We start from the raw sequence: 18,792 nt of genomic DNA on the forward strand, positions 1-18,792 counted from the left end.
GCAACTAAAGACGTAACCAAAGGACAATAATGGAAGGATCAGTTTCAGCAATAGTTTTAAACAATTGGGAACTTTTATTTCCAGGACTATGTTATACAACACAATGAAATGATGGTAATCCCAGTATATAATTTTAATGTACAATGACAATAATCAGATAATTCCTAGTCATTCTACTGGCCTGACTAAGTAAATATAAAATAAAATCAATCATCTGAAAAGTTGATAATATCTAATATATGACCATCTCTAGCAATTTGCTTCAAATCTATAATGTAATCATTTCGGAGAAATCCAAAGCCAAATGTCCCATTTCCATACTGCCAAATCCTCCCTTCCACCTGCCGAGGATTTAAATTAGTTCCTGTGAGGTCAGGGATGACCAAGTCATAGCTTGAATTCATGGAGAGCATGCGCATTACGTCTCCGTTATCAGAACAAGGCAGACAATCATAAAAACTATCTCCTTCTGCATATGGTTGAAGATGTTCACGGCTCATATATATATCTTCCTCTTCTAAAGTAAAGGGAGACTCAACGAATGTAGCATTTGAAGTCCAAAAAACTAGGGTACAGCCAGAGAAAAGTTGAGACAATTCCCCAACTCTTCGGCAAGTAATTCCCCCAATGTTGTCATACGAAACCAGATAAAACTCCAGACTCCTGTCATCACTTATTCCCTGCAATGAGCGGCAAACAGAGAATCACAGACAATGACAATGCACCAAGTAATCAACCAGGAGTGAGCCCTAATGTAATCACAAACATTTCATTCAATTCTACCTAAAACATATTCAATATCTCACACAGAGTGAAATCTTCTAGATCATCTAAATGATGGAATTCTTAATAAAGATCAAACTTTTTCACTTCGTGTTACTTCATGATGATAAAAGCATGCTTCAGGACTGTTGTGTATGTCTTATATGTACCCTGAATGTTTGACTATCACAAATAATAAAAGAGCAGCTTCACCCCCATTGGCATAGACACATTTTCGAACCACATAAATATTGTCTTCTCTACTTTCAACCATTATTTTCAATTCTTGTTCTCTTTTTGTTAGTACTACTGACTCTATTACACTGTAGTATTTGTCCATACATACTTTCTCAACCTACTAAAGCACAAAGAGTCAATGCCCCCAAACTGAGGTTCGAACCTGAGCCACAATTATGCCGCTAGACCACAAGGTCTTTGGCTTCAATTCTTGTTCTCATTTATCTCCACAATGACAATTTATAAAGCTTGAAACTTTTTACTTCATATTGCTAATCAAGATTAGAACACCATCATAGCATAGCACAGAAAAGCTTCAAACAAAGCAATATAAACTTAAACAGAATAAGAGTAAAACCTTCCAAAGACCCTGCAATGGCCGATCTGGTGTAGGTGAGCAATTGTCAATTTTGACAAAATGCTCCATATCCCACTTCCTTCTACCTTGCCTTTCCTTCTCCCTTCTTCGCTGTCTCCTCCACGACCCATTCCCGCCGGGACTTATCCTGTTCGCAAAGTACTGGTAAATCTCGGACATGGGCCGGTCCGGCAAGCTCCCAGGGGACCCACACAAGTCTTCATGCTCATCTTCATTCACATTCCACGAGCTTGAAACCTTCCTAAAAGCGCCATTTTGTGGGGAGCTTGAACTTGAATTCACATTCTCCTCAATCGCAACGTGACATGTCCCTATAAAGCTCACGTATACTGCCACCAAATCCCTCTCTTGCAGCCAACACTCCTCCGAGGCCATCAAATTCTCCGAGAACTCGAGCCGGCCTTCGAGATCAAGGTAGTTGACCGCCTCTCCTCTGGAGTTAATCCCCATCCACAAGAATGGGGATTTGATCACCTTATACGACGACGCTTTCACGGGCGTAACCCATGACCCGGACACATAAAACGGGCCCCACTCGAAGAACACCAAACGGCCCGAATTCCCGGAATTGACGCCGGTTCCGGTGCCGCTGCGGCGCCAGAACCCGATTAGATGCTCGTACTCGAGCAGCGTCATGTAGAGGAGCTTGTAGGAGATCTCGCCGTTCCCCCACTTGCCGATGAGGGTCTTGGATCCCCAGCGGCGGTCGCACATGGAGAACCAGAGGCGCTGGTCGTCGCGGCACAGCGACACGAACCGCTTGGAGGTACAGGCGAAGGCGGAGATCTCCGGCGGCGTCAGAAACGAGAGGATGCAGAGCTGCACGTCCTCCGGATTGAAATCAGTGATGCTAGGGTTGTCTCTTGAGCTAGAAGAGATTAAGGGGAAGAAAATGAAAGGATTGAATGGAAGATTCTTCTCAAAATTCGAATGATTCTCTGTTCCTCTTAGCTGTGGAAGACTTCAAAGATTTTTTTTTTTTTTTTTTTTTTTTTTTGGGAAAAGTGGAAGACTTCAAAGATGGTTTCTCTATACGCAACGATGAAGGGTGAAATCGTATTTTCACAACAGTTATTGAGTGGAAGAGAGTGTATCGTTGTGATGGTGGACAGTGCATCATCTACCGTCAATGAATGGGCCTCAAAATCTATTCTTTTCGACACTAAACCCAATAGAGATGCCCATCAGAATACAAAATTGAAGCCCAATTAAAACCATTACCAGTCCACATAGGCAATTTATATCGTGCACCACGACGCACATAGCAATGTGCGCCCAGACACAAAACGCCTCATTTCTTACTGACATTACTCCTAAAAATGACAATATGTCCTATCCCGGTCGGAGATCCCCAGCCCCGTAAGGACGGAGACAGAGACAAAAAAAAATTTCAGAGATCAAAAACGGAGATAGAGAATTTTTAAAATTTCCCGGCGGGAATGGTGATACCCGCCCCACCCCGAATAATTATTATAACTAATATATATATATATATATATATATATATATATATATATATATATATATATATAATTTTTTAAATTAAGACTTAAGTTTTTATTTTTAAAAATTAAAAGTTATATTAATTTTAAATTTTAACTAAGAGTTGATCGGAGACTGGGAATCTCCGTCTCCGCCAAATTTTATGCGGGAATGGAGATGGGGATTATTTTTAATTCCCCGCCTGAGACGGGGTCGGGGTTTCGGGGACGGGGAGTATACTCTCCGCCCGCGCGCCGCCTCATTATGTGTATTCAATTAAAAGTTTATGTATATTGTGTTATGAATTTATGTGTATTCAGTTAAGAGTTTATGTGTATTATGTTAACCAAAGCCCATTATGTGTATTCGGTTAAAATTTTATGTGTATTGTGTTATGAGTTTATGTGTATTCAGTTAAGAGTTTATGTGCATTATGTTATGAGTTTATGTGTATTATGTTAAGAGTTTATGTGATTATGTCATAGTTTATGTGTATTATGTTAAGAGTTTATGTGTATTACGTATTATGTTAGATTATGTGTATTCTGTTATGAGTTTATGTGCATTCGAAACATAAGATTCTTTTTTTTTTTTAACAACTTAACAAAATGTGTCGTTTTGGAGGAGACGCAGGACGCACAGTACTATGTGCGCGGTAGTGCACGGTATAACAATTGGTCCACATATATGTATAATTTTAAAATTGAGTTAAACACAATTAACTCATACAAAATGAGTCGAATGAAGTCACGAAAGGAGTATTCGAATTGGTGAAACATAGCTCTAATATTAATAGCCTAATAAGGCGTTTGGTTGTAAGGAATTACAATTCCATTCTAACATAATTTCAAAGTCAAACAAATTCATTTGTTTGGTTTGAAGGAATTACAATTCCGCGAAATTAAAATTTCTTCATTTTCAAAGAATTATAATTTCATGCCCCCTTGGTATTTCAATTCCATGGATTTTAGGAAGAAAAAAAAAAAAAAAAACTTTGAAGCAAAATTACGCATCTCTTTTTAACTTAAAATTGATGTTCGACCTTTTTTTTTTTTTTTTTTTTTTTTTTAATTTAGTGTGTATTATTCTTCCACTCTTTACACAAAACGTCAATTAGTAGTCCAACACTCCAACCTCAATTAAGTTCGTTTTCTCAAAACTCTCTTATCTATTTTATTGCTTTTGTTATGCAAGTAAATTCTGAATTTGGTCATTTAGGATTTATAATAACAACAACAACAACAACAACAACAATAATAATAATAATAATAATAATAATAATAATAATAATATTATTATTATTATTATTATTATAAATATTAACATTAATAAGGATGAACATTTTGGACTTTATATTACTTATTCCCTTTCAATTTCAATGTATACCAAATATTGAAATTGAAATCCACAATAATAATATTCATGCAAACTATACAATGAAATTTAAATTACCACTTTAATCACACATTATTTATCTCTTCCATCAAATTGTGATTCTTTTTTCCTCTAATTTTCCTTCTAATCAAACATCCCCTAAAAAGATTACGAGTTTAATTATTATCAATATCTAATTTTACAAATTCCCACATAAGGTATTATTGTATTATTATTATCATTATTATTATATTATTATTTTAGTATCCAGGGAGTGGAAATGCTATACCCCACATACTTCGTAGGTATCTAAAGTGTCAGTAAACTGCTACTACTTGCGGTGCCGGTAGATTTCAGATGCCACGTGTCACCTCCACATGAATTCCGCAGCAGAGATCCTCCAATCAGAGCCACGGGAAGCAAAATCTATACTGTTGACGCACACAAAGCAAGGGGTGAAATAGGGATTTTAAGTGAAGTGGAGGGTAGTACTGTAAAAAGCCGTTTGATAGGTGTAGCCATGCATGGCTTCCAACTCCGCCCACCGCTTCACCGTTTGCTCGCCGCGGCTTCTCCCTTTCGCTCAATTACGCAATTAATTCCATTCCTAAAACATTAATTGTGAGAGATTTTTATCAAGGAAAAAGTCTCAATTAAATTGATCAAATAATTTAGTAACTGCAATATTATAAGTTTGACTTTTTATTTTTAATTATTTATTAATCTTTTTATCCACAAAAGATGAAAATAAGACTATACATTTAAACCCGATATATAATGAAAAGATAAATTACAATGACTAAGCGACCTATTAGGTAAGACAATCAACATCGAGTGCTCACAAAGAGCCTTCCTTCACACCTCGATCCTACATATGGTGAAGAGTTTAATAGAAAGTGGATATCGGTTTTAGTTAAACTACAAGGAGTAAGCACTAACTATAGAAAGTATGACATTTTTTTAAGGAATGGAAATGCACGACCACACACCAAAACAATTCAAGGTAATTAATATATAACACTTGCACGGGCTTAACTTAATGATTTAGTATGCAGTATTTGGGAGAAGAGACACGACAGTGTAAGAATTTTGTTCAAAGTGAGCAGATTATTTGTACGCACCAACATTTTAGTATGCAGTATTTGGGAGAAGAAAGACGACAGTGTAAGAACACTGCTGGAAATTATGAAATTTTCGACCACCTGAAAGTGATCTTATATTAAGTTAAAAGCAAAATGTGGTCGGAAATAGCAATAAAGGTTTTTTCGGATATCAAAAGTGGTCGGTACAAGACTTTCGACTTGATTTAAGATATTTTCAGGTGGTCGGAAATTCTATAATTTTCAGCAGTGGAATTATGTTCAAAGTGAGCAGATCATTTGTGCGCACAACATTTTAGTATGCAGTATTTGGGATAAGAGAGGCGATAGTGTAAGAATTATGTTCAAAGTGAGCAGATCATTTATACGCACCAACATTTGACATTATCTGCTGAGTCAATCTCAAATACTCTGTCGGCTTGGAGTTGGGAGAAGAAAGGTAAATATATAATTATTATATATTATCACTGACCTAACCAATCCCAACCTAATAAGTTATACTTTCAGTCTGAATAAAAGGAGGAAAAAACTAAAAAGATAAAGTAGTGTCCAGGGGAAATGAATGAGGGAAACGATTTTCATGATCTCTGCATTATAACCGATGGTGGGGGTAGGGGGTGGGGGTGGGGGGTAGATAAGTGTAAGCATGCATGTAAGCATAAGCCCTCGTGTAAACACACATGTCCCTTTCTGTAAGCTTCTCAAACACGTACCCACTGTGCATGTCCAAGTGTCGTTTCTTAGCTTCATGTTGCCTTTCTCTTATTGGCTTCCCCTCTCCTCTTATACTATATCGCATTCTCCATCGCTTCCACAATTCAATTCAATCATATCTCTCCTCCGGGGAGAGAGAGAGAAGAAGAAGAAGAATCTTGAAATTCCGGCGAGGATGATGCAGGCTGTGAGTCCGTATTCCGGTGGTTCCCGGAGTAAAGCTGAGATCTTGGCGAGGTATAGGCCGATTGCGCCCAAGCCCGAGGCGCCCACTAGTCCCTCTGCCGATAATAATGCCTTGCCGGAGAATATTAGGAAGTCGGCGTTTCTCCGGAATGTGTGGCCGCATTTGCAGGCCCGGCCGACCAGGACACGGAAGCGTGGGCGGTCGGCTTTCGCGCTGCCGCCGTTGAAGAGAGCCAGGTCTTGTTTCCAGGGGTTTGCTCCGGCGGCGGCGCCCCCGCCCCCGCCGTATCATCAGGTATTGAACTCCTCCGCCGCTGCTAATACTTGGGCTAATTACCCCACCGGTTTTCCCCAGATTCCGATGATCCACCACCCTAATCTTCCGCCGCTGATGGATTCTCCGGCGGCGGCGGAGACGTCCGGAGGAGGGCGCGTGCTCCGGGGGATTGATTTGAACCGGGAAGCCGCCGAATCCCCGGAGGAGTTCGATTTCATGCCGCAATTACAACCCGTGATCACCCCGCACCCCGTCCGATTAATCGGCTCCACCGTCTTCGTCGGCTGTATACTCCATTCCGACCCGCCGGCGCCGCCGTACACGACCTCACTAAAAACAGCAGCGGACGTGGAGAGCGAGGCGGAGGCCGTGTCCCTACCCATTCTCGTCTCCGACGTCAACAACAAAGTCCGGCTAGCCAACTCCGCCTACAAGGAACTGGTGGGGCAGCCGGAATGCCGCTGGCTCGACCTCCTCCCGCCGTTCCACAGCCCATGCAAGACGATCTCCGGCGAGGTAGCCATCCAATTCTCCAACTCCGTCAATCTCCCCGTCTCCTCCAACAGATTCACTTGCTGGGTAAGAATGGAATGGAGCAATAACGACGGGAAGAAAACCACCGTCCGAGCTTTCTGCGACGCCGTCAAGCTAGCTTGCCACTCAAAAGACTACCTGTTTCAATGGAGGTTCCATACCTCCGACAATAATTCCTCCAAATCTGCGTGCTTTCAACATCCTTAAAATGCTCAAATTAAATAGCGGTAAATATAGTTTTGAAGTAAAGCTCAAGCTTTTAATTTCTCCCTGGTCAAATGTTTATATATTTCATATATAGAGAGAGAGATTTAATTATATTTATATATATAGCAGTAGAAAAAAAAATGTTTGTTTAATTCAATTCATAGGTGTTCTGTTCTTTTAATTAATGTGTATTAGAGGAGCTGCGGTTTTGTAATTTGAGAATAATTATATTGTTAGAAGTGGAATATCATATGATAGTGCTGAGCTTGATTTAAGGCTCATGCAAGGCGAAGAAGGGGGAACTGGAAGTCATCATAACATTATATTATATTAGTAGGACATTCAAACAGTACAGTGATGACATATTGTGCGTAACGTACAATAGAAAATAAGTGTCGGCTTCATTATATTCCGGTACGTGCTGTTCATCATCCTCCTCGGATGGATGGATGGATTCAACATGCATGTTCTTGACCAACAATCTTAGGCAGTACGTATTTTGGGAGAAGAGACTAAATTTCTAACCTCAGTCAGAACAACAGTGTGGTGATTATATTCAAAGTGACAATTTTTTTTATGTGTACCAATATTTGGACCAGCTTATACTACAAAGTTGGTTGAGCGGAGATTATGCTTAAAGTGGACAAATTTTATCTATGTGTACCAACATTTGGCCCAGCCTATCCTACAAAGTTGGTCGAGTGGAGATTATACTCAAGGTCGACAAATTTTTTCTGTGTACCAACATTTGGCCCAGCCTATCTATCCTACAAAGTTGGTCGATCGAGCAGTTAACTTAGAGTCGAGTTGGTCAATTTAGTAACTTCAAGTGTTGGTCAATTTAGTAACTTCAAATTTGAATTGGTTATTTATGGATGGTGTAGATTCCTTTACTTCTTCATTCTAGTATTTTGTTAGTTAAGGTCTTGTGACAGGTTCTAGAGCATATTTTTGAGTAGTTCTAGAGCATATATTTTGAGTAGTGCTTACATTTGGTCATAAGGCAACATATCTTTAATGTGTGATTATGGCTCTGTTTGGTAAGTGATTATTAGCTTATAGCTGTTAGAGGTTATTTGATTGGGTTAATTAGAGAGTATAACTAGTTGATAACATTAATTCATTGTAGAAAAGTGTTTGGTAAATTAGCTATTAGCTAATACTCCCTCCGTCCTATTTGGCAAATTATATTATGTACCGCGGTGCATAATCGATTATGCACCGCGCATCTTTTTTTTTAAATGAAAATAAACCGTGTTTGTTTCTGCCGTTTCGCACCCTTTTGTAAAAAGTAACACTGTTATTCAGTGTCATTTTGTATACACTGCAGTTTCAGTTCGATATAACTATAGTTTCATTCGATATTTATAGACTCAAATATGTGAAAATATTATTTAATTTTATTTTATATACACTATAGTTTCATTAAAACACAACTACATGATCATTTTGATATAATTACAGCTTCATTGTACAATATACACTCAAATATGTGAAATGTTATTCAGTTTCATTTTATATACACTGCAGTTTCATTTCACTATAACTACAGTATCATTTTGATATAACTGCAGTGTCGGTTTAGATATACTATAGTGTCAGTTGGTGTTTAATACACCAAACAAGCGGACTCCGCTAACTCTAACGGCGGGCCGTTTCTTTACTTAAAGAAACGGCGCCGTTTTTTACCGCGGTGCATCTATAATATAACGACTGTTCCTATTTTATGTGTTTTACTTTCCTTTTTTGTTTGTCTCAAAATAGTGTCCTCTTTCCAAAATTGAACATATCTATCATTCTACATTTTCTAATTTATCCTTTTGACTTTTCAAATTTCTAGACAATTAATGATGCAAGTACAATTGTACTTTGTACAAATAACATCTACTTTTGAGGGGTAAAATTGAAAAGCTAGTAACATTTGTTATGTTGTATTAAAAACTGTGTAAAAAGCAAATGAGACAATCAATTAAGGACGGAGGGAGTAGCTGTTTGGTATAATTTCTTTTCTCAAAAAGTTAATTGAAAAGGCTCTTTGAGCAGCTTTTTGAATTTTAACATTTCGGAGTTACAAAAACCTAATTAACCAAATACTTATATTAATTTTTTAACCAAGTCAAACAATTAATAATGATCAAATAAGACAAAATTAGCTGATAGACTAACTATTTTATTAAACAGGGCGTATAAATTTTTCTAGCTAGATCACAAAATGAGTTTTATTTAGAACATACTTTTGAATAACGGTAGCAATTAAGTTATTTCACCTAGTAGCTAGTGACGACGGATTTTACCCAATAACGCCAACGGGTCTCACAAACCTAGTAACGGCGACGGGTTTTACCTAAAAACACTGACTGACGGGTTCTAGTGTAGTGGGGTTCGATCAGTTACTTCAGTATACAGTAGTTTGGTGTAAAAGGGGTTCAGTAAAGCAACTTGATTAGTGTTGACTGATATGAAAGTTCATGGCAGCAGTTACAAAAAAAACCATACATTTTTATTAAAAAATTATATTAAAAAACCATAAATTTGGTGCGCCACAGTACACTGCTGAAACACAGATAATACAGCGTATGTTAGAAGGTTCTAAACTATAAATTTAGTATTTCTTCCATCTCATCATCACTATATTTGTTTCACTTCTTTTGTTTTTTTTGATCCCTAATAAAATAATGTTTATTTTTCTAAATTTTAAGTTAAGTATTACTAAGCATTTTGATGGGGTTATACTTATATGGCAATTGTTTGTAACCTAAAGACGGACCAATCTAGGGTGCTAAAAGCGTTAGTTGTAGCGCCAATCTCTTAGGAATTAGGATAAAATAGATTACAGTAATATAGTTGAACACTCCAGATATATTGCTATTGGCGAACTAGAACAATAGGAAAGCACTTCGAAATTTGTTCATAAGTGTTGGCAGAAAATTTCAAGAAAACGTGATTATTTTAAAAGTGAATTGGAATTGTACAGATGTAAAGAAAATAATAATAAATTGCAAATACATTGATATAACGATAATATTCACTTTTAAGGTGTGAGAAAATTGCAAAGATAAATATAGTCTTACTCCAATTTTACTTCGAATATATAATTTACATTTTATAAAGAAAATTGACAATGAATTGAATCATCTTCATTATTTCCCCATTACCACATGCACTTATGAATTTTGATTTGTAACGGTAAATTCATAAAATTTCAATGCTATTCTTCTTCTATACCTTAAAATGTAATGGTCTATATAGAATTATAAATCGTATTTATCATGTGTGCATGTAAATATATAATTTACATTTTAAACAGAAAATTAGCAATGATTGTTCAAAATTCCACCATCTTAAATATGAATGATCTCCATTATTTCTCCATTATTACCACATGCACTTATGAATTTTGACTTGTAACGGTAAATTCATGAAATTCTAATGCTATATCTTGAAATGTAATGAATGGTCTATATAAATTGAAGCATGTGCTCCATCTCAACTAAAAGTCTAAGTACATTCACACGTGGACCGTATGATTCTGATACCAATTGAAGCATGTGCTCCATATCAACTAAAAGTTTAAGCTGATAATTGGATTGCACATTAATGGCTGTATGCTCAACAAAATTATAAATTGTATTTATCTTGTGTGCATGTAAAATGTATAATTTACATTTTATAAAGAGAATTGGGAATGAATATAATGATCAAAATTACACCATCTTAAATATTAATCATCTCCATTATTTCTCCATTATAGCATGCATTTATGAATTTTGATTTGTAACGGTAAATTTTTAAAATTTTAGTGCTATATATCTTGAAATGTAATGGTCTATATAGAATTATGAATCATATTTACCCTATGCATGTAAAATATTGTATATGAATATATGAATGATATATGAAATACTAATTAATATAGTGTGATCTAATACTAACAGTAATCGCTTAAGCTTTCCTGTGTGTAAACTTGATTGAGCTTCGCTTCAAGAATGTCATCAGCAGAAGATTATAAGAAGTTTGAGGAGTTGAAGCCGCAGCCCCATGCAGTAACGGAGCAGCTTTCCGGCGTAGAATATTGCGTCAACAGTCCGCCGCCATGGTGTACGTTAGTTCTTCCTTCTCAAATTTCTGCTTTTTTTTTTTTTGGATTTTTGGATGGGGAGGGAATCCAGTAGCAACTACTCGATAGCCGGGTAAATCCTGTCCTATAACCTTAGCCGTAAAAGAATCGCAATGAGCTAAACCAGTCTATCTTGTTTATGATCGGTCCAAACCAAAAGAGCAATAGGATCTTGCAGTTACCAAGTTAACGACAGACTAACTTGACTGAGGTTGCCCAAATTTCTGCTATTTGTGTTTTTTTTTTTGGATGGGGAGGGAATCCTGTAGCAACTACCCGATAGTGTGCACGGGGTAAATACAGTCTTGTGACCTTAGCCGACAAAAGAATTGTAATGAGGTAAACCAGTTTAGGTTGTTCATAATCGGCTCAAACCAAAAGAGCAATAGGACCTTGCGGTTACCAAGTTAACGGCAGACTAATTTGACTGGGGTTGCCCAAATTTCTGCTAATTTTTACACATAAAATGAGGTTTCAGTTCTGAAATCTGAAATATTTCTTGTTTACTTCATGCAGCAGAGGCAATGGTTTTAGGTTTCCAGCATTACCTGTTGACTCTGGGCAATATTGTATTCATCCCCAAATTGATAGTTCCTCAGATGGGTGGTGGAAAAGTAAGAATTTGAAGGCACTAAGGAAAAAATATTGTTTTTTGAGTGTGCACAGGGTAAATCCCGCCTTGTAATCCTAGTTTATAAAGGGTTACAAGAAGGGTAAATTAGTCTGGTTCTCCATAACTAACCGGCTCAAACTAATGTAACCTTGTAGTTATCAAGTCAAATGTCTAATCAATCTGCGTGTTCTTGAAATGTAGGTAGAAGAGAGTAGAGTGATGCAGACATTACTTTTCGTTTCAGGATTGAATACGTTGTTCCAGTCCATATTTGGAGTAAGGTTACCTTCAGTACTAGGTGGTTCTCACGCCTACTTAATTCCCATAACCACAATTATCCAATCTAGGAGAAATCAAATGATCCTTGATCCCCACACGGTATACTAAACTGCATAACATTTTCGGCAAAATTAACATTGTTTCTGTTATTGGGTTTTGTCTATTATTGTTGGTGAACAAATGATTTAATTTATTGAACTCTACTGTAGAGGTTTCTGCAAACCATGAGGTCCATTCAAGGTGCCCTCATTGTTGCTTCTTGTTTTCAAGTCATTATTGGATTCATAGGCGTCTGGAGAAATGCCACCAGGTAGGTTAGTTAGTTGTTGATCAATGTTATTAATCCTCGTATTACATTCTTATTGTCTCTGTTGTTTGGTAAAGTTTAAGGTTAATGTCTGGATTTGTTGGTTTTCACCTTAGGTTTCTTAATCCTTTATCAATGGCTCCACTTATCACCTTAACTGGACTTGGCCTTTTTCAACTTGGCTTCCCACTGGTGAGAATTCTAAACCTTTCGGGTTTTTGACCATATAATATAAAGTATAAACGTGAAGTCTCACTATCAGCTTAGACGATGAAAATATGTCTTTGATAATTGATCGTTTTTTGATTGTTGTGTGTAGATGGCAGAGTGTGCAGTGGTGGGAATCCCGCAGTTATTCCTTATAATCCTCGTCTCACAGGCGAGTTACAGGACATTATTTTTGTCATTTTCGTTTAGTTTCGTTCTTTTGAATCTCTACTGATTCCTTTGAGTTTCGATTCTTCTGCAGTATCTTCCCGCGTGGCTAAAACAAAGAAGGCCTATATTGGACCGCTTCGCTGTGCTGTTTTCTGTCGCGATTGTATGGATGTATGCAGCAATTTTAACATGGAGTGGACCTTACAAGAGTTATTCAGATGAAAACTGCAGAATTGATAGCTCTCATGTTATTAGTGCATCGTCTTGGTATCTGTTTAAACTTTTAGTTGAAACGGAACACAATTTCTTTGAGCTTTAGTTATCGGGGTTTTCTTAGTTTACTCAATCTGCAATAATATTCTGCAGGGTTCGCGTCCCTTTGCCATTTCAGTGGGGGGCGCCTACTTTCAATGCAGGAAGCGTTTTCGCTATACTGTCTGCTTGCTTCGTTGCTTCCATCGAGGTCTAGTATAAGTTCTTCTGGCTCGAGATTTCACTTCGTTTATGGAATTTGAACTCGAACTAAGGTTACAAGGCTCGTTTTGTTTTGCAGTCTACTGGTGTGTTTTATGCAACCGCGAGATATGGGAGTGCTACTCCGGTGCCTGCTTCCATTATTAGTAGAGGAGTTGGCTGGATGGTAAGATCCCGGGAGTGTACATTTATGTTTTATATATTATATATATATATATTCTCAATGGTCTCGAGTTTCAATTGGTTTAGGGGGTCGGGACGATGCTCAGTGGACTTTTTGGTGGACTTACTGGCCCTTCTGCCACAGTGTAACAATCTCTCCACTCTAACAAAATTGTTGATCATGATCAGAGCATTTTTTAGCTGATGAATGATTTTTTTTTTATTATTATTATTTTTTTTGTGTTTTCTCAGAGAAAATGCTGGTCTTTTGGCATTGACAAAGATTGGCAGCAGAAGAGTTGCTCAGATCTCTGCAGCATTCATGATTTTCTTCTCCGTCTTCGGTATGCCTACTCGCCCGCTAGATTTGGCCTTTCACTAGTCTCCGTCTAATAATCTTTTTAGCCACTAATTACTGGATTTGACCCTTCACCAGTCTCCACCCAACGATCCCCTTATTCACCCTCCTTTTCTCAACAATTCCCCCGGGCCCCAGCCCTCCCAGTACTTGTCAGTCTTAACTGTACATTTTACACCATGATCCCCTCTCGACACCTGTCAGCCTTAACAACACAACATGATCTCCGAATCTCCGAAACCTTTATGTAAACATCTAAAACCTGTCATGTTTTTTGTTGTACCAGGAAAATTTGGAGCAGTTTTTGCATCTGTGCCAATGCCAGCCATGGCAGCCTTGTACTGTGTGTTCTTTGCATATGTTTGTATGTATTATTCATTTCATCATTTGAGTACAGAAAATCTGTTCTGGCAATAAGGTAGGAGATCAGACCATCTATCTGTGTTCCAATGCAGGTTCAGCTGGTCTGGGGTTTCTGCAATTCTGCAATCTGAACAGCTTCAGAACCAAGTTCATACTAGGATTTTCTTTGTTCCTAGGACTCTCACTGCCACAGTACTTCAGAGAACACCAAATGGTTTTCAACTCAGGCCCCATTCACACACACGCAAGTTGGGTACGTTTTATTACTCTCGAGTTCTACTACATTAACTCTCAATCTTTATTTTCTTACTTTTATTCTCTGATGGACCAAATAATGATATGTTATCTTCATTGAGTTGGTCCCAAGAAAAATGGACCCCCACTAGTAGGGAGTGTTTGGTTATTGGCTGATCAGCCAAAAATTGACTGATTTAACCAGATTTAGCTGTTTGACCCTATGAATAAGCTGATTTGGAGTGTTTGGTAAATGGCTTATTGGTCTTGGCTGATTGGGACTATCAGCCAAAATACTAAATGCTGATATACCCGTCGCTCAGTTGGTTCCTCGGTGGCAGATCGTGAGCAAAGACGCAAAATCGAGCTTTGGTAGCCATAATGTGGGAATTTCACCCTCTTGTGAAGGTGGTTCCTTGTAGGCACTAGTCCTCCCACCTAATGGACTACTGAGTCACTGTAATTTAACCTGAATTTGATATATGCTTTGAATGAGTGCAGTTTAATGATATAATGTCTGTCATATTTACATCACATGCGACCGTGGCTACCTCGACTGCGTTGTTGTTGGACCGGACTCTCCCCGGGGATGATAGTAAAGATAATGGGGCATATTGGTGGCAGAAATTTGTGGCATATGGCAGGGATGTTAGAAGTGATGAATTCTACAAGTTGCCATTTAAACTCAATAGCTTTTTCCCATCTTATTAGGGATGTATAATGTATAATACCCAGATTTTGTTAACCTTATCTGATATTAGAAAATTGAAGGTAAAAATACAGGAACATCTGGGTTAATATTCTAGGGTCCATTCATAAACAAACAAAAGTGTCTCTTTAGATAAGATAATAAAATTTCAAGTTTGACTCTGGTATAGGTATGAGTTGCCTTAACTTTTCTTTTTTTTTTTTGTTTGAAGCGGTCAGGACAATTTAGGCTTGATTATTTTATTTTGGTACTTTACTAGCTAAGATTACCAATACTTTCTCGTAAATCAAAAGATATTAAAACTCAAACACGGATATTAGGGCCGGGGTTATTATTGTTAATGGAATTTAGTTTATAAATTTGTTATTGTCTCAGATGGTTTGGTTCATTTGATTTAGACTTGTTGGTTTAAAAAAATTCAAATATTTTTACTTCGTAATTTTGAAGATTTATGCAAAATATTTGTATTATTATGTGATAATAATAATAATAATAATAATAATAATAATAATAATAATTATATCCAATTATTATATATTATTATTTGACCCTACAAATAATTCTAGCTCATGATTTATGTATTTGTTGGAGACTATAATGTTTGAACATAATTATATATATATATATATATATATATATATATATATATATATATATATATATATATATGTGTGTGTGTGTGTGTGTGTGTCTGTGTCTGTGTCTGTGTGTCTGTGTGTGTGTGTGTGTAGAATGTTTGTATCTTGTGTTATGAAATTTTGTACCTTACGAGTATGAATTTTGTATCTCGTTTTTTAAATTTAGCTGGGTCCATAATGCTATGTTATGTGTCTTGTGTTGTGATTTTTTAGTGTTTTGTGTTATGAAATTTTATACTTTAGGAGTATGAATTATGTACTTCGTTGTTTCAATTCAGATCCATAATGCTATGTGGACCCTGGTCCATGATATAAATTGTGGGGGGCAGACCGTTCCATTAAAAATATGGAACATGTCTAATAATTTAATTTGAACCTTCATCATTTTTGTTTCAAGATGCAATCTAAATATAATATAGTAAAACAACAATTTAAGTTTAGAATAAAACAGGGAAGATAGACAATAACATAGGGTGAGAGAGATTTTTTTTTTTTTTTTTTAACGTTTATATTTCTCTATGATGATAGATAGAGATTTGTATTTATAAATGTAAGAAACACAATCTAAAAGGACCTCTAAATTAAAGATAAAGACAGGAATCTAGAAGATCTAAACAATCTCTATAACTGAGGTAATTATATTGAGTTTAAATCCATTTGAATTTAAGTTATTGTATAGTAATCTATGAAAAAAAATAAAAATGTAATAAAAAATTTGTCCAAATATGTCGTGTATATTTATTGTTAGTGCAGAGGTAAACACCCACAAGTCGCCTCTAATCATCATGACTTTTAAGTTAGGTGACGAACCAACTACGCTAAGCCCCATAAATTAAAGGGGGTGATTATTAAGTAGTTAGGTGGATGATATTTATGCATGTTAAGAAAACAATATTTATAAATATACCCTAATATATTTTTATGTTTACACATTTTTTTCTACATTTCATTCCTGTATTTTTTTTAAAGTATCATTTTCCCATTTCTCAATGTTTTCCCTTTCGTACTACATAGCATAACAAATGACCATTGTGAAGTTTACCTCTATTTAATCTCTCTCCAATATACTTTCAAAAAAAAAAAAAAAAAAAAAAAATCTCTCTCCAATATAATGATGTTTTTTTCAGACTATAAATTTTTTTTAAAAAAAAATTAAAGAAAGAAAATAATTCACTAGCCCATATTTGTCTGTGCGCTTTAAATATCAAAATATGGGTGCATTAAATTTGCCTTCAATTCTCAAAAGGCCATGATTATACCGTGGACAATGATTCATATTGTCATACATGTTTATTTTTAGTATATAATATATATATATATATATATCGGCCAAAAGTATTACCAGAACTGGACGCGGAGGAGATGCTCCTAAGCCGCTTAGACTGCCTCCTGTTAGACTATGGTTTATTATTATTATTAATATTGTTACTATTTAATGTATTCTAGTTTAGTCCTAGTCAATTGGCTATTAGATAGTTCTCTCTCCTGAGAGTATTAATTGTAATCCAATTCAGTTATTCTAATGATCATCAGTTTCCTTGTTCATCTGGTATCAGTTAGCCGGGCAAAATTCTCTCTAATTTTTCCCCTCCCCTTCCCGTCGACCATGTCGAGTAGTTCCGAGCGTACCGTAACCACCATCTCCTCCCCAAACAATTCCAACTCCCTGACGAGCGCGCACCACTTTGTGTCGCTCAAGCTTACACACAGGAACTACTTATATTGGCGTACGCAGGTGATCCCGTTTCTTCGGGGTCAAGGCCTGTTAGGATTCGTAGATGGCACGCGGTCACAGCCATCGCCATTCTTGGAGATTCCCGCCGGCGACACGTCAAGTAATGCCGTCTCCACCACGGAGAATCCGGCCTACGCTACATGGGTGCAACAGGACGCATCCATTCTCTCCATGTTGATCTCCTCCCTATCTGTGGAGGTGATGTATCTCGCGCTCGGGCAAACCACCGCACGGGGTGTCTGAACAGCCGCAGAGACAACTTTGGGCTCATCCACACAGGTTCGCTGCCTTAATATGCTCGGGCAGATTCAATCACTGCGACAAGGCGATAGCTCCACCTCCGAATACTTAGGAAGGGCGCAACACCTTGTTCAGGACCTTGCATTGGCCGGGAGGTCTCTCACGCCATCGGAGCAGAACCTATATGTTTTTCGGGGACTACGGCCTGAGTTCCGGGCTATGGCCTCCGCATTGGCAATCAACGGCACGCCGGTGTCGATTCCACAGCTGGCTGATTATCTTCAAGCACAGCAGTTCATCCACGAGGATGACTTCCCGGCGCATTCACCGGCAGCATCGGCCGGGAATCCTTCAGCACTGTACGCGGGACGCGGTCGTCATCAGCAAGGACATGGCGGCCGACAGTCGCGTGGTGGCGGCGGACGTGGCAACCAGCGCGGTGGCAGAGGCGGTCGTGGCCGGAACAGCGGGGTGCGCTGCCAGATAACAGCGGTCTCCCCCCCTCATATTTTCTCTTTCCTAATCACACATGTAAAATCTTCATATTATTGAGGATGCCCTTAGAGCATCCTTATCAGTGGAGATATTTAGTGGAGAGAATGTAAGAATGATTAGGAAAGAGAATGTGGGAGGAGAGGGGAAGGAAAAAAAACAAAACAAAACAAAAATTGATTTTTAAACAAAAAAAATATGAAAATGTAATGGGTCGGGCGCGTGCTCTAGTGGACCATTCCGTTTCCCCCACGCGATCATTGCACATATGATGCTTTTTGAGGTGGGACCCATTTTATTGCAATAATCCCCTCCCTTGTAGATGCTCCCCACTTTTCTCTTTCATCCCTCTCTCTCTTGGCTTACTTTTTCTCTTAATTTGTGTATGCTCCACTAGTGTGGATGCTCTTAGAATAATGTCCTTTATGTGTTATAATAATA

At 37.5% G+C, this 18,792-nt stretch overlaps 3 protein-coding genes across 3 annotated transcripts; 2 read left to right on the forward strand and 1 right to left on the reverse strand.

Moving 5' to 3' along the window:
* Positions 1-42: 42 nt before the first annotated feature.
* Positions 43-6,133, reverse strand: LOC109152754 (F-box protein At3g12350). Its single transcript, XM_019300401.1, has 3 exons — positions 6,015-6,133; positions 1,358-2,339; positions 43-680 (listed from the first exon to the last, which is right to left on the reverse strand). Exons 1-3 carry the CDS (start codon positions 6,131-6,133, stop codon positions 207-209), a joined length of 1,575 nt encoding a protein of 524 aa, XP_019155946.1. The 3' UTR covers positions 43-206.
* A 90-nt stretch (positions 6,134-6,223) lies between these two features.
* On the forward strand, positions 6,224-7,252 carry LOC109152755. The gene has a single exon (XM_019300402.1). The coding sequence runs from the start codon at positions 6,224-6,226 to the stop codon at positions 7,250-7,252; it is 1,029 nt and encodes a 342-aa protein (XP_019155947.1).
* A 3,986-nt stretch (positions 7,253-11,238) lies between these two features.
* LOC109152756 (nucleobase-ascorbate transporter 7-like) lies at positions 11,239-15,248 on the forward strand. Its single transcript, XM_019300404.1, has 14 exons — positions 11,239-11,350; positions 11,886-11,983; positions 12,184-12,360; positions 12,471-12,571; positions 12,685-12,760; positions 12,888-12,947; positions 13,038-13,213; positions 13,313-13,409; positions 13,500-13,586; positions 13,670-13,728; positions 13,835-13,926; positions 14,227-14,304; positions 14,396-14,556; positions 15,039-15,248. The coding sequence occupies exons 1-14, from the start codon at positions 11,239-11,241 to the stop codon at positions 15,246-15,248; spliced, it is 1,584 nt and encodes a 527-aa protein (XP_019155949.1).
* Positions 15,249-18,792: the final 3,544 nt, after the last annotated feature.

Source organism: Ipomoea nil, unplaced genomic scaffold (genome assembly GCF_001879475.1).
Source record: "Ipomoea nil cultivar Tokyo-kokei standard unplaced genomic scaffold, Asagao_1.1 scaffold2480, whole genome shotgun sequence".
NCBI lineage: Eukaryota > Viridiplantae > Streptophyta > Magnoliopsida > Solanales > Convolvulaceae > Ipomoea > Ipomoea nil.